This window comes from Grampus griseus (assembly GCF_964374135.1).
Source record: "Grampus griseus genome assembly, chromosome: 12".
Taxonomy (NCBI): Eukaryota; Metazoa; Chordata; class Mammalia; order Artiodactyla; family Delphinidae; genus Grampus; species Grampus griseus.
The window spans coordinates 81,343,224-81,369,973 of NC_139006.1; the positions used below are offsets into that span (position 1 = coordinate 81,343,224).

At 38.6% G+C, this 26,750-nt stretch overlaps 1 protein-coding gene across 1 annotated transcript in view; it reads left to right on the forward strand.

Moving 5' to 3' along the window:
- The window catches only part of DOK6 (docking protein 6), a 408,133-nt gene that overhangs the window by 318,765 nt on the left and 62,618 nt on the right, over nucleotides 1–26,750 (forward strand). The window contains exon 7 of the mRNA XM_082668201.1: nucleotides 14,244–14,361. Coding sequence (XP_082524327.1) covers nucleotides 14,244–14,361 — 118 coding nt within the window. The remainder of the gene's footprint in view (nucleotides 1–14,243; nucleotides 14,362–26,750) is intronic.

Here is a 26,750-nt window from a genome sequence, read left to right on the forward strand (position 1 = left end):
GCTTATACTGTTTACCAGCTATCTGTTATCCTGTCATGGAACTATGCTATAGTTTCAGGGTCAAGCTAAGAAATAATTTAATAAAGAATCTGAAATAGCAAATTTTACAAGTAGCTTAAAAAAATTATAAGCTTTACTACTAACTTCTTTGAAAAGCAAACAATGGAATTATTATCGGCTCTAATTTTAATAGGTCAATATTCTCTTTCTTCAGAATTTATAGGGATGCATTAGATTCCATCTATGAGAGGACAAGTGGAGCTTTGGGAAATAGGTGGGTCACTACCCAGAAAAACTTTCATAATTCTATTCCATTTTAAGACTATGGGGCTTTCTATCTAGCATTATTTTAGTTTTGACTTTTAAAATTCTCAAATACATAATATTTTGAAGTATAAAATTATCTTTTAAATGTAAGAAGAAAAAATAGTCTAGCAAATGATTTTACATTATTTTTAATACATTTCAGATTTTGTCAATACTACATACACATTTTTCTCTATCTAGGGTATGGTTTAAAAAGTCCTCCTAATACTTAAGGGCAGCAAGTGCAAATCAGGCTTACATCTGGCCTTCAGTGGGGGTGAAAGAGTAACTTGAACGTTAATAGGATTATTAACATGAGACTATGGGGTTAATTGATGAAGCATCAGTAGGAGGTTGGTATGATTTCGTCTTCTAGAAAGATTTGGGTTAAATTTAAATTATTGTAACAATTATCTAATTAATATGACATTTTTCTAGTGGCTTAAATCGGGTGAAAAAAATGTAACTACCACACTTCAAATTATTTCAGAATCTTGAACATTCATTATCAGCCCATATTTACAATCTGCTGATGTTAATTTTCAGCCAAAATGAACAACTGTGATGTCACTTGCTGTTAGTCAACAGCGGTAGTTCTTTACTTCTAGTTGTTCTGAACGGGCAAAATGCTCATAAGTGAGTCATTTAAATTGTATTTCATAAAGGGAATTTCAAGAGCTCTTTCACGCAACTGTGATTGTCTGCCGTAAGGAGAGCACTCAGTGTACTGGGTTCCCATCCCCGTTCTACCACGCACTGTCTGTATAATCTTGAACAAGTTATTTAACTTCTAAATGTCTCATTTTCCTCTATCTGTAAAATGGGGATACAAGAGTTCTACTTATTTGGCTGCAATGAGGTATCTGTGCATTAACATATATAAAGTGCTAAGAACAGACCTGGCACTCAGAAAGTACTATGAAAGTTTCATTATTATGATGGTGATGTTGAATAATGATAAGACTTGCAATGTTTGTGAAGACACTAAATTTTTATTCCCAACTATAGCTACGTAATGTCTTCCAATCCTTTACAAGTGTGTCTAACAATCTTGTGCCAAAACATTTGCAAAACAAAATTCAATTTACATTTGCTTTTGATGTGGTTGTATGTTTATCTTATCCTGTGCCACTAAGAAGCAAGTCCAGGGAGTGGAGTGAAGCAATTGCTGTGAAGGAGTTAGAGATGGTAGGTCCACCTACTAAGATCTCAGGCAGTGGAAAGCCAGGATTTGGGTACACCGTGGATCTGGGTGCTCGGAGATGGAAGGGAAAGGGCGCAGGTGTTTAAATAGCAGGCTCAGTATGGCTTAACAAAGAAACCAAATGTTTCTGAAAATCACAAAATCAGAGACTCCATCAGCTTGGTGCATACATGTAAATGGAGTCTTTGGTTTAATTTCAACAGTGATTGCAAAGCTATGCTTTTCTCTGAAGGATAATATTGATACTAATTAAATTACTCCATAGGTAGTCCATTCTGTAGAATAAGTTGAACTAATGATGCTTTTCCAAGGGCATGCTACCACAACTTGAGAACTGCCCCAATTCCCCAAATTCTAGGGCTGTAAGCAAAGATTTCCAGGTCTCCCAGATACCTTTTCTTTTTCTTTTAAGAGACCTCCTCTACATGCACAAATCTCTTTTTAAAAAAGAAATTCCAACAAGTATGGAATAGAATTTAAATACCCTCTATCTAACTCTTAATTGATTTATACAAAATAAAACAAAGGTTTGTGCCATAAAATAGGCAATAGTGTAACTTGCGAGTTGGAAAAGTACCGGAAAACCTACCTAAGATATAAAAATGTTGCATTTTGTTTATTATGTATTCACTGCAAAATAAGAAGATAACACTGCTCATTGGCTTTCCAGTTTTAAAACCAAGCCGTGGAAGATAAATATTGATCAGATAGAAAATGTTTATACATTTTTAATGTTATTAAAAAGATTTTACAAGATTACCAAGAAGCTATACAAGCAATGAATTCCCCCAAACATCATCGTTCAGGCAACTGAAGTATTTACTTTCATCCTTTAAAAAAGAGATGATTTCAGAGAGTTACTGGCTTTATAGATAAACTTGAATGAGAAATAATGTCTCAACAACCGTTTCTTAACTATAAGAGAAAGAATTCAATATATCTTTCAGCATCATATGCATGTAAAACTTTGTTTTGCCCCATTTATCACCATCCTTCCTAGGGAACACATGAATAAACATATTTTGATATATCTCTATAATCTGAGTTAGGCAATGTTTCTATTCTTGTTTGAAGAATCTGATACCTAGAAAAGCATTGTGCATAAAACAGTTCACTTGCACTGTGGAGAACTGGATAAAAAGAATCGCTATATCGGTAAGGCTGTTAGAGGTGTGTACTTACACTTCCTTCACTGAGAAAGATATTGAAAGAATGAATGAATATTAACTGACTCCATTAAGAAGTTTTAAAGGAGAAGTTGGCCATTTATTAACTCCATTCACAGGTTTGTAAATAATACATTTATTACTCCGTGCTCAAAACGCTGCGGGGTGGTAGGGAAAACAAGAAAAGGACAACAATGTTCCTTCTCTCAAGTGGCCCAGAATTTTGTGGGATCAAAATTTTGTAATTTTGAGTAAGCTTATCTTTTTCCTTTTACTCCTTGAAATCTCAAGTTTTCCATGCTTTATTAATGTAACTAATTAAATCAGATGGTTAAGAAATGCCATTACAAAATTTTGATTCAACTATACTAAAAACACCAGTTGGTCTTGTTTATGTTGTCATGACAGTAGAGCCTGATTGATTTCTTGGATAATCAACTTATTGGAAGGTCCTCAGTCAAAGCTCCATGGAGAATGATTTCTTCAGTACAAGAAGACACTCTTCCTTTTTCCATTCAGATGTAAAGCTTCAGCTTCTCACTCTTAAGTCCAGATAAGAAAGGGAAAATGATCATGATAGTAACAGAGAGTGATCTTAAATAGTCCTATATTTTCTTTACTTACTAACTCAAAACTAGCCTTATTTTAAAAGAGAATTTTGTAAGGGGGTACATGGGAGAATTAAGCCACGATAATAAATTTTAAACTGGAACTCTGTCTGAGATTACTAAGATTCAAATATTTGAGGAAATTATTAAAACTAGATAGTTAAACAAATGGCATGTCTAGAATTTGTTTCCATTTCATAAAGCTCATGTTCTTAGAACCCTCCAAGTTCTTCGAATTCTGTTGCCAAAAGCATTTACAGGTGCTCTGCCTTGCATGCAACATTATCGAGGAAAGTTTTCGTTGTCTTGGTGAACAGCCATTCATTAGAAAGCACATTGCAAATGTGCCAGCATGGCTTAGCCCCCTGAGGGTGAGTGGAGGCTGATTTCATCTTCAACAAGAGCTGAAATAATTTAATTTTGGATTTCCGTGGATCTCTACACACATACACACACAACACAAACACACACACAAAAACAAACACAAATAATACAAAAGAAACTTCTTTTTTAATTTGCTTTTTATGTTTTTAAGCTTTACAAGTATTATGAAATGTCCACAGGGCACAGGTCCACGACATAAATGTAATTTTTAAAACACAGATTTTTCCTGATATCTTATCAAAAATAAGTAAAGGAAGTGGGGGAGGGGGTCGTTAGTACCTTTGTAATATTGTAAGTGATTTGAAAGGGAACGGTCTCCCATAACAAGAATTACAGTGTGTCCTTTAAAAGCATAGTGTCTGGAATGCACCTGTTTCCAGTAATTCTTGCCTCCTGGTCACCAGAAAAGCTCTGGACACAATTTAAGGACAAATAGCTTCAGTGTTATTGAAACACCTGCAAGATAGCAAACCCACTTCTAATGCCTAAAAAACAACACTGGCAAGACTTGTTGAAGGCACTGCTGTCCAAAGCTGTCAGTCAGTTCTTTGGTTTTCCTAAGCTCTAGTGGTTGGAGAAAAACAAATAGCAGAGTCTCACGTAGAACTTCTTCCCTGGAAAACAAATTGTTTTCTTTAAGATTTGTCATTTTACTTGCCCTTGTTACTAGAAATACAAGAAACAAAAGTAACCTCGCACATTTAACAAACTAAAAAATTTGTACTGTTCCCAAAACAATAAACCTTTTGAACAGTAATCATTTAAAAACAAATGATCTTATTTCCTTTTATAATGTAAGATGAAAAGAAATTTCTGGTGAGGAAGCAGCATTGTTTGACTCTACCTACTGCCCTGTAGGCATGGAGGTGGGTCTAATGCCTCCCTGTCTCTGGGGAGGGCAGAGTAGAGAGAAGAGGAGAGGGGGAGAGAGAACAAAGCTGGCTTTATGTACAACTAGCTTAGACTGCGACTCGAAATTAGCGTATTTGCCCTTCTAGATTTATACTTGATCGTAAATCTTACCCGAGTATTGACTGCTACCAGCCTATGAAATTATTTTTTGTCTAAATAGTTGCATGAACGAGGAAATGCTATTCCACTGCATCAATTCCAAGATGCACATCTTTTTCACAGTTTAACATCTCTCTAGTCAGATGGGAGTTACAGTTTAATTAGCAGCACTGTTCTTTTGTAGTGCTACATAAAATCACGTTGGCTTTCTAATGATGGCATCTTAGAGTGTATAAAATACCATAATACTTGTTGTGAGTATTCTGAAGACACTAAGCTGTTATTCCCAACTGTAGCTAAATTATATCTTTCAGTTCCTTTCAAGTATATCTAACAAGACCATGAGCACTATGTGCTCATTTATAACTTTTGAAGGAATAAGAAAGCTTCCAGAATGGGATGTATCCTAGGTAGTTTGGCTTCCTTTTGAGTGACCGCATTCTTCATACCCACATTTTACAGGAATCTCTATCAGCTATGGGGAAAAAACAAACAAACAAACAAAACTAGTTTTCCCATACTGAAAAGGTGAAGAATTTGGAAACATCATAATCTCGTGAGCCACACACACGAAAATGTTAACACTTCTTGCAGTCTCTCTTCTAGGTATATTCATAGAAGTTTACAGAATTCTAGGAGAAGTTTAAACGTATGATTTGTGATTGCAAGTGGTATGTTATATCCAATATATAGGAATATCCGTTAATGAATTCATCCTTCAAAGTTCTAGTCTTGATTCTATTGCTCAGTATTATCAATTATTAACCAAAAGACAAGACCTTTATTATTACTGACAATGACCAGTTCCCTGCTGGGAAATGCCATTAGCATTTTTGTGAAATTTTCTTTTACTGATTGACAGACACTGATTAAACTAACACAAGCTCACTCAATTAGAACAAGTTATTATAGCTGATAACTAAAGTGGGCCTGTGTTCCTAATGTTTCGGAACACTGAAGGAAATTTCGTCTGTAAACAAACACACAAGAACAAAGAAAATATACATTTCTGTCTGCAATAAATACACAAATGAGATGGAAATGACGAGAAGGCAATGTGTAATTTTTCTAATACGTGCTGCTGAGACACAGTGTAATAGTAAATATTTTATTTAGATCATGTTTTTTTCCCTTAAAATTTGTTGTGGATACTCTAGATGTCACTTCAAAAAAAGCATTATATCAATATATAATATTTATGTATAATATTTAATCAACTTGATTAGAATTGATAATGTATAAGGAAAATGAGTGCCCAACATTAAAAATTTCAACTGCTATGTTTAAAAAATAGGGCTTCCCTGGTGGCACAGTGGTTGAGAATCCTCCTGCCCATGCAGGGGACACGGGTTCGTGCCCCGGTCCGGGAAGATCCCACATGCCGCGGAGCGGCTGGGCCCGTGAGCCATGGCCGCTGAGCCTGCGCGTCCGGAGCCTGTGCTTCGCAATGGGAGAGTCCACAACAGTGAGAGGCCCACGTACAGCAAAAAAAAAAAAAAAAAAATACAGTTTTGTTTCTTTTATTTGTACTGCTAGAATGGAACAATAGTAAGGAAATTACAAAAAAAAATTTACTTTTAAACTGTGGTAATCTTATTTATTGAGGGTCATACAATCTGCTCTTGGCAATTACAAGAATAATTTCCTTAAAAAAAAAACAAAACAGATGTCAAAAGTCAATCAAGATGACTCAGCATAAAAACATATATGACATATACACATACAACCCAAAGAATCAGACTGACTCTTCTTTGGCATAGTGCTGTAAAATAGGGAAACACTTAGGCCAATAGTGGTCAAACTAAAATCTAAGAAATTGATGTAAGCATTGCATGGAAAGATAATTAAGAATGCTTTCAAAGAATGTGAACATAGTTCACATTCTGGGATGTATTCAGTGAATGCATACACATTAGGTGGAAGCAGCATGGCATGGTGGGTAAGCAGGAAGACTCTAGGGAAAGACGAGCAGAGCTGTGTGACCTCCTGCAAGTCACTTACCTCCTCTGTGCCTTAGCTACCTCTTCTTAAAAGAGGAAGAAGTATCAATAATATCTACTTCAGAGTGTTAGAATGCCACCTGGTCTTTAGTAAAAGGTCAATAATTATTAGCTAATTCATAAAATGGCAAAAGAAGAACCTTTCATTTTAAATGGGTAAAATTGTATAACCACCACTAAAGTTCATCCCAGTTTTTATTATATGCAGACATTGGAAATTAATTACATAAACCTTATTATAGCCTCTAGATATTTATATATTTCAAAATCAAATGACAGCAAAAATTTTATTTATGAAATTTAATGCTTTAATATGTATTCATCATGTTCCTTATATTAAAAGGGTGTCTCTGTAAATGTATCTGCTTACAGATGATAGACAGATGATTGATAGATAGAGAATATATATTCTTAAAATCATTACTGAGTACAGGTAAGAATATACCTGTACTTAATACTTAAAGTATTTATGTAGATGTTTGTAATAATTTCTGATGTTATTCCAAAATCCAGCTTTTTTCACACTCTATGAAAGTATTTTGGTCAATACATGGTTTAAAATATATAATAATGACATCCGTTTTGTTTCAAGTTAATGAAAATGATATTCTACAAAGTCCAATTTTAAATGTCACCTAGCAACTTCCACTACATGACTATATGAACTACATTTTATTTGTTAGTCTGGTACAAACTCAGCAAGATATCTTCTTTTTTTTTTTTTTTTCCATTTATCTTGAATAAAATGGAAGATTAAGTGTAAGGTGTCCCCTATGGAAAATTAAGTCAAGTCTGTGAGAAGCCAATTGTCCATAAACCTTCCAACTTCAGAGGACTGTTTGAACAAATCCAAACAGTGCCAGTCCAAGCTTGGCTGGCTAATGCTCTCCTGGGCTTCTGTTTCCATACAGTTTTCAAGTTTCATGAGCTGTTTTCCAAGACAAGTAAAACTAAATGTTCTCGACCAGGAGTGCACTGGTGTTGAGCATTTCCTTATTAAGCAGCACTGTTTTTTCTTACACTGACACACATGTCACATTGACATATTTCCCAACCACCTGTATTTTTGCAGTGCTTCTTACCTACAGTGTGTTTCCCAGCCCATTTTCTCTTGTCTCAGACAAACCAGGGCCCATGTTGACACATCCACCTGTATGAGGCATTCTTTAACTCTCTTCATACAGAAAAGCTGTGTCTGTCTCTTCCCAGCTGATAGTACACGTATGTGCAAACATACATGCACTCTGCTCACCTGTCTCCCCTCTGTCTTCCACCCCTCCCACCTGCCCATACTGACCACCTATTCCTGACTCACATTACTAGTTTTTTTTACTTCTATTAAGCTTTTAGACTTAGATCCAAGTAGATGCCTCTGCCTCCTTTGTCGTCCCTTTGATAGCTCATTTTGGACAAATCTCCACATCTTGACCACATGGAGCCTTGGACACCACTGGTCTAAGCCACCTCTCTGTGCAGTAGCAGCAGGAAAGGTGCAGCTGTGTTTACTGAGCACTTCAGGCATGAGAAGCATTGTGCTTTTCACTCTAAAAGCATCATCTTATAAAATACTTATAACAACACTTAAGGCACATTATATTAACTTTAGAGATAAGGAAAAATTGAATCTTAAAAAAAAAAAGTTTAAGTACCTTTCCTGAAGTCAGAAGGCTAGGCAGCTGTGGGGTTGATATTTGACAACAGGTCGCTGACAGCAAAGCCCATGGACTTAACTCCGTGATTTTGCCACACAGATTGTGGTGTTCTGTCTTGAACATAGCAAAGAGGCACTCGCATTCCGGCCTTGATCCAGTGGAATAGACCCAGTTGGTGTAATTCTCACCTAACCTGCTCTTTGAATAGAGGGTTCCAATAATTTATTTTACAGTGAGTGCGGTAAAGAGGGAAGAACGTCATGGGCTCCGAGCCTCAGAAACATTACCCACTGGCTATGGCAGGATGAACAAATTATGTGACCCCTCTGAGCCTCATTTTCCTTGTCTGTAAAGTTCAGATGGCATATGTGTTGACAATTTATGTGGATATTAAATGGGATAACCTATGAAACCAGTTTGCACAGGGCCAGGCCCATAGAGAATGACTCATAAACGCTAATCTATAAATGCTGACTTTTTCCTCTCCCAATTATGTAGATTTGTGTCTTGAGTGCTAAAATGATTTTTTAAATTCTAGGCAATAATTAGGGAGAGACAGAGCAAAAGGAAAATTGATTTTTTAATTATTTTTTTCAATACTTTTTTTCTTTTTTTTGGCCGCAACACGCAGCTTATTCCCCGACCAGGGATCGAGCCGGGGCCCTCAGCAGTGAAAGTGCAGAGTCCTAACCACTGGACCACCAGGGAATTCCCCAGAATTGATTTTTTTGAACCATTTTTTTAATACATATGAATTTTATGTAGGTGAACACAAATTAGCATTAAGGTTTATCACAAGGGCCAGCAGAGTCCCAAAACAGCAAAGGGAAATTGCAAAAGGCAGTAGCATAACCTGGATAACGATTGTGGTAAAAGCGAGAAGAGGTGCTGGTAGCCTGTGTGTTCACAGAAATTCTAGCAGTTGTCAGGCCCTTCCTGCTGCTTCTTGGCAGCACAGGTTCTGTCAAAGTACAAGGCTGTGTTGTCACACGTTGTCATATGTGGGGAGGAAGCTCATCTTCCCAGGAGAGATCAGCATTGGAGTCTAAAGAGCAGTGGACTCAAAAGTCAAGGGGACTGTTTTCTATTGGAGCTTCTGGAGTTAGGATTTTGCCTTGAGCAAATCCTTGAATTTTTTTTTGGATTTTGATTTTCCATCTGTAAGATGAAAATGGCTGGATTCTCTAAGAAAGAGTCTAACCTCGAATTACATGGCCAGTGTACACAGTGAGCTTGGGCTTCCTCATACCATGGCAGCCTCAGAGCAGTGTGACTCACATGGTGACTCAGAACAAGGGAGAGAAGGAGAAACGGCCATAAAGGTCTCAAAGGGCATGGCCGAAACAAACAAAATGTCACGTCTACCAGATGTTATTAATCAGAGCAGTCACCAACCAGTCCAGAAGCCCAGATGTAAAGGTCTGGAACCCAGATGCCCTATTTCTGAATGCAGGCTTTCCAAGAATTTGAAGCCATCTTCAATCCTCCACAAAAAATAATGCAGTATCTAATATTACTTATGATGAAACTTCATTTGAAAGTCATTAAACAGAATCTCTTGATGCTCAGAAAAATCACAGGACAGAGCAGAAGCACGATTCTAGTCTCATGCTTCCACTTCCTTAGAAAAGTCAGGTCATACCTCAAAGCCTCAGCCCCCTCTCATTTTAAAGAGGGATATTTCATCCCTTTCCTGTCTCCCAAAAATTTTATGAGGATTTGACTAGATAAAATAAATGATCTCTGGGCCAAATGCCAGGAAAAATGACTGAAAGAAGATAAAGGTGTCGAATATTTGAATTTGGCTGAAAATAGGGAAGTGGTGTTATTATCTATATGTTGTAAATGCCTAGGAATTTCTAGTAGACCAAGTGCAGATGAAACAAAGGAGAGATGAATGGATGATGGACAACACCACTTCTTGGAAAAGAAGCCCAGACGTGCTAAGAAAGAAGGGGAGATTACTGACCCATTTATGTGGAAGAGTGGAGGTGAAAAGACGGAGGTTAGGCTGAACCCTGGGACAGGGAGAACTTTTGCAAGTGGAGTTTTAAAATATAGCTAAAAAATGGGAAAATAAGTTAAAGAACCATAAAACAGTCAGGAAGCTTTGTGTGTCAATAAAATACCGTTTTCATTAAGTACTATTTTATAAGAGTACTTAAATATACAAGAGGAAATGGACAGAAACATGTTAATTAGTAATTCGAAATTAACACTTTCCTTCATATTTGATAAAGTAGATTTAGTTTTTTTTGAATATATGGAGAAGGAAATTGAGTGAATAGTGTGTGTAGAGAGAGGAAGACTCTACATTCATTGTGCATCTTTTCAAGTACCTATGAAACATTTACAAAAATTGTCATATATTAGATAAAAATAAACTTCAATATATAGAAACTACTCAGGCCATATTATCTGACCACAATGCATTATTAAATGAAAATTAATAAAATATGCACAAAAAAGCAATATCTCAACAAAATGTACACAAGCAATCTCCCATATAAAATAGGAAATAATACCACAATTACATAATTTAGAAAAGGATGATTTTTATTCTACTTACAAGCCATTGTGATGTGGACAAAGTGGCATTTGGAAGGAAATGCTTTCATTAATAAACAAATAAAAATGGAAATGGAAATATTCAACTTGAAAAGATTGAAAAGACCAAGAAAACAAGACAGACAGAAGGTGGAAGGTAATTAGGATAAAAGCAACGTATAAGGAAATATAAGAAAAACTGAAAAATATAAATTCTTTATATAAATTTTAAAACCCAAGTATGTAAGTTGGCGACATGAAAGGACTTAAAAAACAGGCAAAATTCCTTTTAAGCTCCAAGAGAATTTGATGCTTTTTTAAATAAAAATGTAAATGTCAAATAATATTAGGAGCACTGAGACTCTTTGGGAAACCACGATCATAACTCCACTTGTACATACTAAATCCTTGGATGGAATACTGACTGAAATGTTTTTTTCTACAGTTTCTCAAAATTCTTTAATATTGGGATCTATTCGTTTTAGTATCAAAAGAGCAGAAACAACTCGAAAGCCTTTCAATGTGGATATATTGAATAAATTGGGGTATGAGATCGTCCTTTGTCTTTGTCCAGGTGCATGTAAGTAAACAGGGCCTATGCTAGGTAGTTCGGTAGAGGGAACGGCTGCACTGTTGTTTCTGGACTGCCTTTACTTTGTTTCTGCCTTCCCTCACTCGCCTAATTAGTAACCGTTTGCATCCGCCCTTTGGAACCCAGGGAATGTCTAGGAGACCGAAAGCCTTTTTCCTACAAACAAGACACGGAAAGGCTTTGGTACCCAGGAGGGCCCCACAGGGTCCTGCTTGGTTTCATAGGAACTCCTAATTTTATAAGGTGGCCGCTAGCAAACCTGCCCAGCCTTCAACGTGGAAGAAGACAGTATCTGTATTTTCCTGGTCAGGAAACAAATATGTCCTCCGCCCTGGAGAAAGACACTCTCTTCCAGGCCTGTTTGCTGCACAAGCAAATAATAGTAAGGAACAAAAGTTGTCACAAGAAATGCAGAACCACGAGTGGCCCAGGAAGAATTCTTTCCTAACAACTACCTTTCAACCAAACGTTTTCAAAAGAGTTTTCTGAAGTTTAGGGAAGGGGAGGGAAGCGGGTTGCAGCAGGAAATGATCTCCTCTTTGAGATCGTACACTCATATCAGATGTTGACATCTGTATATTTACATATTGCCTAAACGGGAGTGAGCAGAAGCTGCCAACCCTTGTTTATATCTTTAAGAGTCTTCTAAATATGAGGTTGTTTGCTTTGGGGTTTCCTTTCTTATCCACTGGAAGACAGCATAACTCTTATCTGTATGATGCTCAGATAAAGGTATTAACTGAATATCCATAGGGCACACTTGGGGCCAAAATCATCCTCTTGGGCTGTGGGCTTTGTGAGATGTGTAGATTTTTTTTGTTTTGTTTTTTGTTTGTTTTTGCGGTACGCGGGCCTCTCACTGCTGTGGCCTCTCCCATTGCGGGGCACAGGCTCCGGACGCAGGCTCAGAGGCCATGGCTCACGGGCCCAGCCGCTCCGCGGCACGTGGGATCTTCCCGGACCGGGGCACGAACCCGTGTCCCCTGCATCGGCAGGCGGACTCTCAACCACTGCGCCACCAGGGAAGCCCTGAGATGTTATTAATTAGAGGATTGCCCACTGTCAGAAAGTGCACGTTTTCTCAGATTACATCAGAGAAATGTGCACGAAGGCCAAACAAAACCATTTCTGGATATTTTTTAAAAAACAGTGTGAATCAGTAAAAATAAATTTCTTTCTTGAAAATGCAATGTAAAGTATTTTTCTATTTGAACTAATCACGTGTCTGAGCATCACCTGATGGGATGTTGTGTGGATCTCTGTAGCTAACCTTACAGTTTATCTTTCAAATAAGAAAACATACCACACTTTTATCACAGAACTTCTCAGGGAAAACACTTTTTCTAATATGTACAAACTCCTATTGCAGGAGCAAGGAAAAAGATCTATTTGAGGAAAGAGCCATTGGGTAAGGGTGGGAGCGGGTGTCAGGAAAAACTGTAAGACGCTGTATGTTCAGGCCACTCAGGATGGCTGCTCTCTTGCTCTCTGTCTATCCCCTGCCCGACCAGGGCCTGCTTCACCTACACCCTATGCATACGACTGACCTTCCTGCGTACTTGCCCCAGGTCCCAGCTGGTGATTGTTCTTATCAAAGGGGCGGGGAGGTGCAGTCCCTCCGCTGGTTTCCCTGGTAACTAATGAGTCCACCTGACGTCAATCCCCATATAAGTGGCAATCCCCCTCCCACAGCAAAGACTGCCGCCAGGTCCTGCCACATCCTGCCTGGCTTGCGCCGGCACATGGTACGGTGTCACTCCAGGACCTTGCTTCAGACATGTAAGCTCCTCCATCCATTAAACCACTGATGTCTCTGTTGCCAGCTCCGGGCTCTTTCTTCGGTCTTGAAGCTGGGCAAGCACAGGGCTTGTAGGCTTGTGGGGTGCAGCCCAACAGACAATGAAATGGGTGAAAAAGAAATGGTATCTTGGGCTTCCCTGGTGGCGCAGTGGTAGAGAGTCCGCCTGCCGATGCAGGGGACACGGGTTTGGGACACGGGTTTGTGCCCCGGTCCGGGAAGATCCCACATGCCGCGGAGCGGCTGGGCCCGTGAGCCGTGGCCGCTGAGCCTGCGCGTCCGGAGCCTGTGCTCCGCCACGGGAGAGCCCGCAACAGTGAGAGGCCCGCGTACCGAAAAAAAAAAGAAATGGTATCTTGTGTCTGGCACCATTTGGGGGTATCTGTTTCTGAAAGGGCTTGCACCTCCATTTTTTGAGTTATTTTACAATTCAATAAATTGTAGAAAGCCGATAGTATCAGTAATGCAGGTAATTCTTGCTTACAGAAATGCAAATAAACGTGTCTGATGGAATGTAATTGATTATTGCTGTGGCTGTTTACGGCATTCCTGACCAGCTAGAAGCCCTTTGAATTCTCCTTGGAATCAGCCGACCATCTTTTTGTTCCCTTCTTAATTAATGAGTGAGATGAATTGCTTACAAGTGTTCATTTCATATTTTTTAAGTCATGATTTTCCTTTTTTTAAAATGATATCTTAGGAGTTCCGTGGCAGTCCAGTGGTTAGTATTCAGAGCTTTCATTTCAGTGGCCCCAGGTTCAATCCCTGGTCGGGGAACTAAGATCCTGAAAGCCGCACGGCGCACCACGCACCCCCCTCCAAAAAAACCAAAATGGTATCTTGAAACAGCAGGTAATGCAGGAATCTGTAACATTATATCATATGTCACCCACGTTTAACGCTGAACTTTTAAAAGAACACATTTCAGTTTACTATTTTAAATAAAGCCTAACACACGTTATCTTTTTCTTTTAGCTTCAGACAAGCTTGACTGAACCAATGACGTTATCCAAATCAATATCTCTTCCTCGCAGTGCATACTGGCATCACATCACCCGTCAGAACAGCGTTGGGGAAATCTACAGTTTGCAAGGCAAGTAACCGTAAAGCACCTGCTTTAGCTTCCTGCAGGTGGACCACCAGCCGCGCAAATTGCTTTGTATTTGCATTGCTCGCTTTCCCTCCATTGCCAGTTATCAGCTGTCACTGGCCACAGTGGGAGCTCTGAGATTTACCGTGGCTTTGCTAAAGGTATCATTTCATAGACTCATGGTAAAAATTATCCCAAAGATCACCAAGGGCTGAGGACCTCCTTTCGCACAGGAATTTGACTAAAACATTATACAAAACATATTATCAGAAGCTAAAAGTAGCTAATACCAGGGTCTGTTTCATGCTGTGTTTTACAAAGGATTTCTTACTTAGCATCTTGTTGCCGTAATAGGATTGAATATCAGTTCAGGAGGCTGACTTCCAGCTCTGTGATGAAATGCTGCATGAACCTACTCATAGTTTTAAGGTTTAGCCAAAGCCTTGACGTAGAAACCATATGGGAGGGTGCGGGGCAGAAGGAGACAGGTGTAAGTATTGTTGCTTCTGTAGTTTTCCTAACGATACGGCGTTGACTGACTGCTTGGCAGGTGAATCAGAGGAACAGAGAGCAGGTATTTGATCGACAGCAGCAGAACTCAGTTTCCCTGGTTTTCTTCCTGTTTTTTCCCTTTTGTCCTAAATTCATAAACTTAACCTTCAGATAAAATATTCAGCTGCAAGAAACTAACAGCTGACCAAGACAGGAGGAAGCAGGAACTAGGAAAAATAAGGCTAAAAAAACACAGCTGAAAACACTCACCAAACCTTTTTTGAGCATAATAGGCTTGAACATCCTAGGTACCCAATAAACACCTGGTGAAGGAATGGCCATCATAACCTTTCAGAATATTTTTCTTTTCATACATTAACTTTTGCTCATATTAACAATACTCAATGTTTTGACAAAAAAAGAAAAAATTTCTGTAACAAGCAAACTGAAAGTGTATTTTTAAAGCAGTATTTGCTTGCCAGAGTTTCAAAGCTAGAATAATGGGATTTGATGAGTGGGAATGAATGATTAAGGATACATTCTGCAAGGAAAAGCAGTCAGAACCACGTTAGTCACTTACAGAATTGCATTTGATATTTTAAATGAACCCTCTTATCACCAACTTGACTACCTGTATTTAGTAGATCCTTATTATCTTTTTGTATTATTTATTTGTATGAGAAAATCTTTAATGGCACAAGGATTAGAGGATTGAGAAAAGGAGGGGAACTGCTTTGACTGTTTCATTTGTCAGAAAGAGGAGACGTGCTTCCATTCTGTTTTTTTCTGTCCACAAATGCCAGTGACCACACACTAAAATCGCCCGAGTCATGATCTTATGAAGCTAATCTTGCTTGTTCCGGGGATTAGAAAAATTAGAAAATATGCCTTTAACGTAAGGTTGTTTTTATTTAAACGTAAACATATATATGTAAATATTGATAGTCAATAGAAGAAAACTAAAACTATGGAATATTTGAATAAGAGAATAAAAACAGTTAAATTTCTAAGCAAAAAGAAAGCGAGATGTTAATACAAATAGATTGGAAATGGGTTGGAACCACTGTACTGAAAACTTTGGGTTCTGACAAGGTGTCGGTTTGTAATCCCAGCAAATAAAAGACTGTGGTTTTCATGGTAACATACAGAAAACTTTTCTCCGAAGGTAGCATTAAGATTTAGACTGACAACTTCAGAAATAATGTCATAAGCACCCAACAAAAAATACCAGAATGCATTAAATTTCTGAAAACATTGCCAGAGACTTGTTGGAGGACAGTATTGATTTACACAATAAAATAGAATCAATAACTAATTAGAATTCTCTATGATTTATGTCACAAATATTAATTTCCAGTTACAGGTTTCAAATGCCTTATTGATTACGATGAACTGTTTATTTATATGATCTTGTTGGCAAGGTAAAATTTACCTTCTAACCTTCCAGGTTCTTTGGCTGGTCTAATGATTAAATTGACATTAGATTAACAGGAGAAAAACAATTTGTTATATATACATGGGAGTCCCATGAGAGCCAAAGGCAAGTCTGGCAACCGAGGCTTATATGGCATATCCTGAGCTAAGGGAAGGGACAGGGGCCTGGGGCTTCCAAGGGGAGGAAGGTAAGTCACAGGACGATAAGAAGAGCAGATGTTTGGTAATTAACTGTTTGCCCTGCCACGCTGATCGGTCATTCAGATAAAGTTATCTCTGTGTCTGAGCCAGACCCCCTGTCGGAATTCTTTTAGGCGATTAAGTGAGAGGTTAAAGCTCTTCCTGAGTCTTTTGGACCTTGACTGTCTTCAGCTCAAAATAATCCACACGCCAAAGTGGCACATTTTGGGGAGGCTCATTCCGAACCCCTTCAATGTCAATGTCACATTCTTCTTTGGTCGTTAGTTGTTGTTTTTATGTAACAAAAAATATGCATTGATTAGGGTCATTACTGTAAGTCAGATAAATATAGAATATACTCAATGTAGAGTACATTTCACTCTACTGTGCATTTATTTTTGTGTTGCATACTTCTTAGAGCAATACATTTTGCCATTTTATATACCCCTCATATTATGGTTATATCATATAGATAGAGATACAGATAGATAAATAGATTGTAGGTAGGTAGACGATATATAGGTCAATATAGATGTAAATTTGTTAGTGATACTTTGACAATGATTTGTTTTGTTCTCCTTTTGTTCTGCTGAGAGAGGTGGAGGGGCAGAGCCTTTGACCATGGTTTTTACTGGGGTGTAATCTCCTCAGGCTCTGCCCTCATGGAATTAGGGCAGAATAAAACTACTGAATCAAGAAAAATCAAAATAGAAACCACCTCATCACCCCTTCACGCACAGGTGCATTTTTTCACTAAACTACATTTAAAAGTGGTTATTTTGCATCTCCCTCAGTTGTGCTCCTTGAAGTGGCATCACCTCTTCTTTACAAAGAGGAGAACATAGTCAAGCAACTATCATCATTGATCTTCCAGAGTCAAAGGAAAACTCTGGCGTTGGTGGGTGATATATCATCAAGTAAACTGCAGGTAGCATTGAGGAATAAAAATCCATCGTTAGAATTTTTTCACCATACTGTTAACATTCTAACTGTGAAGCTGAGATCAATATGAATTAAATTCAACAGGCTTTCATTCAGAAGGTAAAGGGGGGAAAGTTTTATATGCTTAGAGTTTAATAGATTGGAATTCATTAATAAGCAGCACACGTAGTGGAACAGAAAAAAAATTCCTGGTGTGCAAACAAATCCATTACACATAAAGACTTCCCCATAACTTCAATTGCCACTCACCCTCAAAACTGCACTTTACTTGGTTTTACTGTATTCACTTCTGTCATCCAGTCTATAACCATAGAGGCAATATACACTGTAAAAGATTGACGTATCAATACTGACATCCTGCGTTTTGTTTGCTCTAATGTTTGGAAGAAAGGTGCAATATCAGATCTCTCCATGGTACTCCCAGAACAGCGCTCTGAGAGTATGAGCTGTTATGGTTTCCCCAGTGTGCTCTAGCTCTCTGGAGTCAAAAAGATTGGGAAACAGAATGATTCCTCTTTAACAAGTACACACTAGCTAAGTACGAGGCCGCTGCTGTTAAAATCTCTATCCCTAAATGGCTGCGATGGGTTATGTCACCTCTTCCTGGAGAAGTCGTTAATAAAGACTTTTCCTTTTCTTGATTTTTACCAGGTAATCGGGATGATTGATTTGTATTAGAAAGTAATTTTTTATTTATGTCTCTCTAACTTCTGCATTTATGAAAAACATTTGTGTCAAAACACATTCTAGGGCTTCCCTGGTGGCGCAGTGGTTGAGAATCCTCCTGCCGATGCAGGGGACACGGGTTCATGCCCCGGTCCGGGAAGATCCCACATGCCGCTGAGCCTGCGCGTCCGGAGCCTGTGCTCTGCAAAGGGAGAGGCCACAACAGTGAGAGGCAGGCCCGCGTACCGCAAAACAAACAAACAAACACATTCTAGAGATGTTATCTCTAGACTCAGGGAAACATAAACTGTTAAAGGGAAGGAAACATGATCTTGAACTCTTGACTCAAAAGTGAATGCTCAAAACACAGCATTCGTTTTACTAGTGATATAACTGTGATTTTAGTTCCAAGGCCTTCAGCAGAAGAAGTGTTGGGAGGATGAGGAACAGTCAAAAAAAGCAGGAGACAGAAAGAAAGAAGGGGGGGAGGGAGGGAGGAAGGAGAAATAAAGAAAAGAAAAGAAAGAAAAAGACCACTCAACAGCCAATAAATCGAGAGGCAATTTCAGTAGAGAAGGATGGACTTTATTCAGAAGAGCCGGCAATCTGGGGAGATGGTGGACTCATGTCCAGAGACCAGTTCCCAAGGTTCTGCTCAGCCATGACAGCTTTTAAAGGGAGAAAGGGGAAACCATCTCAGTTAATCATTAAGGCAGGAGGTCAGATTCTTCATCATTTTTCCACTGTGTGCAGGCCTGCTGATCCTTCCCATCTTCCTTGGGATGCGTCTTGCCCACGGGGTCTACCTGCCCCTGCAGGGTCCACCCGCAAATTTGCTAAGGGGAAGAAGCTAGGGGTAGAGAGTCAGTCATTCTTTAACTACTTAATTCTTCATTCTTACTCGTTCTCATCCAGGAAAGGGACCAACAGGTTAGGTAAGGTGTTGTGTATATTTAGAAAAGCAGGAACCAGGAGCTGTGTTACATGTTGCCTGATTCATCTTTATGACTAGGGTCTAAGGAAAACAGGGAAGAAGAAACAGAAAGGGGGCAAAGGAGCTGCTTACAGTAAGGAGGTCAGAGTTTTTCTTACTTAAGGCTCTCACCTTGACTTTTAATTGCCATTCTACTTATTTAGATGATGGACTATAGAGCAGGGTCTTTAAAGTGGGATTTGTGAAGATGACAAGAGCATTTATTAAAGATGACAAATCAAACTAGTAAAGACCATGGGTGGTACCAAAGCTCGCTCACGGGAGGCACTTGTGAGTCTTCAATGAACTCAAAAATGTATTAGAAAATGCATTATAAAGGATACAAGGAGGGGATGGCGTCGAGACCACTCTTTTCTCTGAGGACAGTTCTCAACCAGTGTCGCGAAAGGAACCACGTCCACTCCACTGTCCCAGCAGCCCTTCTCTGTGCACAGGCTCAGGCCTTTGTTGGCGTGTCTGTTCCTTGCTTTAGGATTGTTGTTAGTGAACACAGACACTTGCTGCTGCCGGTCTTTCCTTTGGTAGCACAGGAGATACTGTGAGGTGGTGGGTTTCTGCCTCTCCACCTGATGCTTCCATCCGGGATGAGCTCTTGCACAAGCTACAGTGATGAGAAGGGGGCATCGAGAATGTGAGCTGGAAATGATCCCCACGTGCCGCCTTATGAGACTGTGTGTTATCTTTAAACTTTCCCTGATACATTTAATTACTATTTTTTACACAAATCTACATGGGATAGGCTGGGACTCGTTTTTGAACAGCCTGAACAACTTCGCTCTCAGAATTAAGGACGATTGGGGGTGCCGTTTGTAAAGGTGACAACTTTTGGAGTTCTGCTTTCATTAAACTGATTAATATTCAGATGCCAGCTCTGAACTGTCTGCTCCCTCCGCCCGTGGTACATCTGTAATTAGCTCCAGACCCCCGGTGTCAGCACAGCAGCCAACCTGATTACACAGAAGGCATGTTATGTTCACCGAAAGGGCATCTGCTGCTCCAATTTCTCAGAAGGGCAGGATGCAAACAGGCAATTAGAATTAGAGATAACCTTTGGAAAACGGTAAATAGAGTTCTGGCGGAGATGAAGGAGGTAAATCAAAGGATTTACTCACTCTTTGCTCAGCTCTGACCCTCTGTCCTTCTTTACTGCCTGTTTAATTTCAAGTTCGCATGGTTTTCAAATTGCTTCCATTGAGATCTTCTGTTTAAATTTTCATGATATGATGTTTTCCAAATTGCAAAGTTAATAAAAGCCTCCTGTAGCAAGTAACACACACACACACAGAGAAATCTGCACCAGTGGTAAAAAGGAGCTTGCACGTGTTCACGCTCCCATCTTCCCAGGATTTGATCTACATGTTGTCAGGTGAATCGGTCACTGTGGGTCCACAGCAGCCAATACATCCCACGTTGTCCATAAGGCCCGACCCTGCTTCTGGCGATTCGGCAACAAACCTGAAAACATGAGCCGGTTTTTAGAATCAACACTTTGTGTCTATCAAACCTTCTCTATGAACATGTACTGCATATCCTTACCTTACGAAGGGGAAGACAAAGGCAGAAAGTGCCTCCCTGGATATCAGTTTTCAGAGAGGAATGAAACAGTTGCTTCCCCAAGATAGACACCAAAAAGACGCTCCAAATATTCTCAGTGTGAAATGTCCTTCATACCCCACAGTTATCATCCATCACTCCCTCTGCCAAGCTCCCAGACATTTAGGTATAGCTTTAATATATCAATCTATGTGTTTATAAACCTGTTTCTTCTACTAGCTTCTGAGGTAGCAACTTTTATTTTATGGTGAATCTACATTTTCTTTTTCCATTTTTTTTTAATGTTTGAATTTTATATTTTTACACAGCAGGTTCTTATTAGTCATCCATTTTATTCACATCAGTGTATACATGTCAATCCCAATCTCCCAATTCATCACACCACCACCACCTCCTGCCGCTTTCCCCCCTTGGTGTCCATACGTTTGTTCTCTACATCTGTGTCTCAACTTCTGCCCTGCAAACCAGTTCATCTGTACCATTTTTCTAGGTTCCACATATATGGGTTAATATACGATATTTGTTTTTCTGACTTACTTCACTCTCTATGACAGTCTCTAGATTCATCAACGTCTCTGCAAATGACCCAATTTCGTTCCTTTTTATGGCTGAGTAATATTCCATTGTATATATGTACCACAACTTCTTTATCCATTCGTCTGTCAGTGGGCATTTAGGTTGCTTCCATGACCTTGACATTGTAAGTAGTGCTGCAATGAACATTGGGGTGCTTGTGTTTTTTTGAATTATGGTTTTCTCTGAGTATATGTGCAGTAGTGGGATTTCTGGGTTATATGGTCATTCTATTTTTAGTTTTTTAAGGAACCTCCATACTGTTCTCCACAGTGGCTATATCAATTTACATTCCCAGCAACAGTGCAAGAGGGTTCCCTTTTCTCCACACCCTCTCCAGCATTTGTTATTTGTAGATTTTCTGATGAAGCCCATTCTAACTGGTGTGAGGTCAAATACCTCATTGTAGTTTTGATTTGCATTTCTTTAATAATTAGTGATGTTGAGCAGCTTTTCATGTGCTTCTTGGCCATGTGTATGTCTTCTGTGGAGAAATGTCTATTTAGGTCTTCTGCCCAGTTTTGGATTGGGTTGCTTGATATTTTAATACTGAGCTGCGTGAGCTGATTCTATATTTTGGAGATTAATCCTTTGTTGATTCATTTGCAAATATTTTCTCCTATTCTGAGGGTTGTCTTCTCGTGTTCTTAGTAGTTTCCTTTGCTTTGCAAAAGCTTTTAAGTTTCATTAGGTCCCATTTGTTTATTTTTGTTTTTATTTCCATTTCTCTAGGAGGTGGATCAAAAAAGATCATGCTGTGATTTATGTCATACAGTGTTCTGCCTATGTTTTCCTCTAAGAGTTTTATAGTGTCTGGTCTTACATTTAGGTCTCTAATCCCTTTTGAGTTTATTTTTGTGTATGGTGTTAGGGAGTGTTCTAATTTCATTGTTTTACATGTTGCTGTCCAGTTTTCCCAGCACCACTTATTGAAGAGGCTGTCTTTTCTTCCTTCATTGTACATTCTTGCCTCCTTTATCAAAGATAAGGTGACCATATGTGCGTGGGTTTACCTCTGGGCTTTCTATCCTGTTCCATTGATCTATACTTCTGTTTTGTGCCAGTACCATACTGTCTTGATTACTGTAGCTTTGTAGTATCATCTGAAGTCAGGGAGCTTGATTCCTCCAGCTCCATTTTTCTTTCTCAAGATTGCTTTGGCTACTCAGGGTCTTTTATGTTTCCATACAAATTGTGAAATTTTTTGTTCTAATTCTGTGAAGAATGCCATTGGTAGTTTGATGGGGAATGCACTGAATCTGTAGATTGCTTGGGTAGTATAGTCATTTTCACAGTGTTGATTCTTCCAATCCAAGAACATGGTATATCTCTCCATCAGTTGGTATCATCTTTAATTTCTTTCATCAGTGTCTTACACTTTTCTGCATACAGGTCTTTTGTCTCCTCAGGTAGGTTTATTCCTAGGTATTTTATTCTCTTTGTTGCAATGGTAAATGGGAGTGTTGTCTTAATTTCTCTTTCAGATTTTTCATCGTTAGTATATAGGAATGCAAGAGATTTCTGTGCATTAATTTTGTATCCTGCAACTTTACCAAATTCATTGATTAGCTATAGTGGTTTTCTGGTGGCACCTTTAGGATTCTCTACGTATAGTATTATGTCATCTGCAAACAGTGACAGTTTATTTCTTCTTTTCCAATTTGTATTCGTTTTATTTCTTTCTCTTCTATGATTGCCATGGCTAGGACTTCCAAAACTATGTTGAATAATAGTGGTGAGAGTGGACATCCTTGTCTTGTTCCTGATCTTAGAGGAAATGCTTTCAGTTTTTCACCATTGAGAATGATGTTTGTTGTGGGTTTCTTGTATGTAACCTTTATTATGTTGAGGTAGGTGTCCCTCTATGCCCACTTTCTGGAGAGGTTTTATCATAAATGGGTGTTGAATTTTGTCACTAGCTTTTTCTGCATCTATTGAGATGATCATATGGTTTTTCTTCTTCAATTTGTTAATATGGTGTATCACATTGATTGATTTGCAGATATTGAAGAATCCTTGCTTTCCTGGGATAAATCCCACTTGATCATGGTGTATGATCCTTTTAATGTGCTGTTGGATTCTGTTTGCTAGTATTTTGTTGAGGATTTTTGCAACTATATTCATCAGTGATATTGGTGTGTCATTTTATTTTTTTGTAGTATCTTTGTCTGGTTTGGTATCAGGGTGATGGTGGCCTCATAGAATGAGTTTGGGAGTGTTCCTTCCTCTGCAATTTATGGAAGAGTTTGAGAAGGATGAGTGTTAGCTCTTCTCTAAATGTTTGATAGAATTCACCTGTGAAACCATCTGGTCCTGGACTTTTGTTTGTTGGAAGATTTTTAATCACAGTTTCAATTTCGTTACTTGTGATTGTTCTGTTCATATTTTCTATTTCTTCCTGTTGCAGTCTTGGAAAGTTATACCTTTCTAAGAATTTGTCCATTTCTTCCAGGTTGTCCATTTTATTGGCATAGGGTTGCTTGTAGTAGTCTCTTAGGATGCCTTTTATTTCTGCAGTGTCTGTTGTAACTTCTTTTTCATTTCCAATTTTATTGATTTGAGTCCACTCCCTCTTTTTCTTGATGAGTCTGGCTAATGGTTTATCAATTTTATCTTCTCAAAGAACCAGCTTTTCACTCTATTGATCTTTGCTCTTGTTTTCTTTGTTTCTATTTCACGTATTTCTGCTCTGATTTTTATGATTTCTTTCCTTCTGCTAACGTTGGGTTTTGTTTGTTCTTCTTTCTCCACTCCTTTTAGGTGTAAGGTTAGATTATTTGAGATGTTTGTTGTTTCTTGAGGTAGGATTGTATTGTTATAAACTGCCCTCTTAGAACTGCTTTTGCTGCATCCAATAGGTTTTGGATTGTCGTGTTTTCATTGTCATTTGTCTCTAGGTATTTTTTGATTTCCTCTTTGATTTCTTCAGTGATCTCTTGGTTATTTAGTAACGTATTGTTTAGCCTCCATCTGTCTGTGTTTTTGTTTTTTTTTCCTAACTTGCCTTTTATTTTTTTAATTTTTTTAACATCTTTATTGGGGTATAATTGCTTTACAATTGTGTGTTAGTTTCTGCTTTATAACAAAGTGAATCAGTCATACATAAACATATGTTCCCATATGTCTTCCCTCTTGCGTCTCCCTCCCTCCCACCCTCCCTATCCCACCCCTCCAGGCGGTCACAAAGCACCAAGCCAATATCCCTGTGCCATGCGGCTGCTTCCCACTAGCTATCTACCTTACTACGTTTGTTAGTGTGTATATGTCCATGACTCTCTCTCGCCCTGTCACAGCTCACCCTTCCCCCTCCCCATAACCTCAAGTCCGTTCTCTAGGAGGTCTGCGTCTTTATTCCTGCCTTACCCCTAGGTTCTTCATGACATTTTTTTTCTTAAATTCCATATATATGTGTTAGCATACGGTATTTGTCTTTTTCTTTCTGAATTACTTCACTGTGTATGACAGACTCTAGGTCTATCCACCTCATTACAAATAGCTCAATTTCGTTTCTTTTTATGGCTGAGTAATATTCCATTGTATATATGTGCCACATCTTCTTTATCCATTCATCCAATGATGGGCACTTAGGTTGTTTCCATCTCTGGGCTATTGTAAATAGAGCTGCAATGAACATTTTGGTACATGACTCTTTTTGAATTTTGGTTTTCTCAGGGTATATGCCCAGTAGTGGGATTGCTGGGTCATATGGTAGTTCTATTTGTAGTTTTTTAAGGAACCTCCATACTGTTCTCCATAGTGGCTGAACCAATTCACATTCCCACCAGCAGTGCAAGAGTGTTCCCTTTTCTCCACACCCTCTCCAGCATTTATTGTTTGTACATTTTTTGATGACGGACATTCTGACTGGTGTGAGGTCATACCTCACTGTAGTTTTCATTTGCATTTCTCTAATGATTAGTGATGTTGAGCATTCTTTCATGTGTTTGTTGGCAGTCTGTATATCTTCTTTGGAGAAATGTCTATTTAGGTCTTCTGCCCATTTTTGGATTGAGTTTTTTGTTTTTTTGTTATTGAGCTGCATGAGCTGCTTGTAAATTTTGGACATTAATCCTTTGTCAGTTGCTTCATTTGCAAATATTTTCTCCCATTCTTAGGGTTGTCTTTTGGTCTTGTTTATGGTTTCCTTTGCTGTGCAAAAGCTTTGAAGTTTCATTAGGTCCCATTTGTTTATTTTTGTTTTTATTTCCATTACTCTAGGAGGTGGGTCAGAAAGGATCTTGCTGTGATTTATGTCAATAGAGTGTTCTGCCTATGTTTTCCTCTAAGAGTTTGATAGTTTCTGGCCTTACATTTAGGTCTTTAATCCATTTTGAGCTTATTTTTGTGTATGGTGTTAGGGAGTGATCTAATCTCATACTTTTACATGTACCTGTCCAGTTTTCCCAGCACCACTTATTGAAGAGGCTGTCCTTTCTCCACTGTACATTCCTGCCACCTTTATCAAAGATAAGGTGCTCATATGTGTGTGGGTTTATCTCTGGGCTTTCTATCCTGTTCCATTGATCTATCTTTCTGTTTCTGTGCCAGTACTATACTGTCTTGATAACTGTAGCTTTGTAGTATCGTCTGAAGTCAGGGAGCCTGATTCCTCCAGTTCCTTTTTTCGTTCTCAAGATTGCTTTGGCTATTCGGGGTCTTTTGTGTTTCCATACAAATTGCAAAATTTTTTGTTCTAGTTCTGTGAAAAATGCCAGTGGTAGTTTGATAGGGATTGCATTGAATCTATAGATTGCTTTGGGTAGTAGAGTCATTTTCACAATGTTGATTCTTCCAATCCAAGAACATGGTATATCTCTCCATCTATTTGTATCATCTTTAATTTCTTTCATCAGTGTCTTATAATTTTCTGCATACAGGTCTTTTGTCTCTTTAGGTAGGTTTATTCCTAGATATTTTATTCTTTTTGTTGCAATGGTAAATGGGAGTGTTTTCTTAATTTCACTTTCAGATTTTTCATCATTAGTATATAGGAATGCCAGAGATTTCTGTGCATTAATTTTGTATCCTGCCACTTTACCAAATTCATTGATTAGCTCTAGTAGTTTTCTGGTAGCATCTTTAGGGTTCTCTATGTATAGGATCATGTCATCTGCAAACAGTGACAGCTTTACTTCTTCTTTTCTGATTTGGATTCCTTTTATTTCCTTTTCTTCTCTGATTGCTGTGGCTAAAACTTCCAAAACTATGTTGAATAAGAGTGGTGAGAGTGGGCAACCTTGTCTTGTTCCTGATCTTAGTGGAAATGCTTTCAGTTTTTCACCATTGAGGATGATGTTTGCTGTGGGCTTGTCATATATGGCCTTTATTATGTTGAGGAAAGTTCCCTCTATGCCTACTTTCTGCAGGGTTTTTATCATAAATGGGTGTTGAATTTTGTCAAAAGCTTTCTCTGCATCTATTGAGATGATCATATGGTTTTTCTCCTTCAGTTTGTTAATATGGTGTATCACATTGATAGATTTGCGTATGTTGAAGAATCCTTGCATTCCTGGAATAAACCCCACTTGATCAAGGTGTATGATCCTTTTAATGTGCT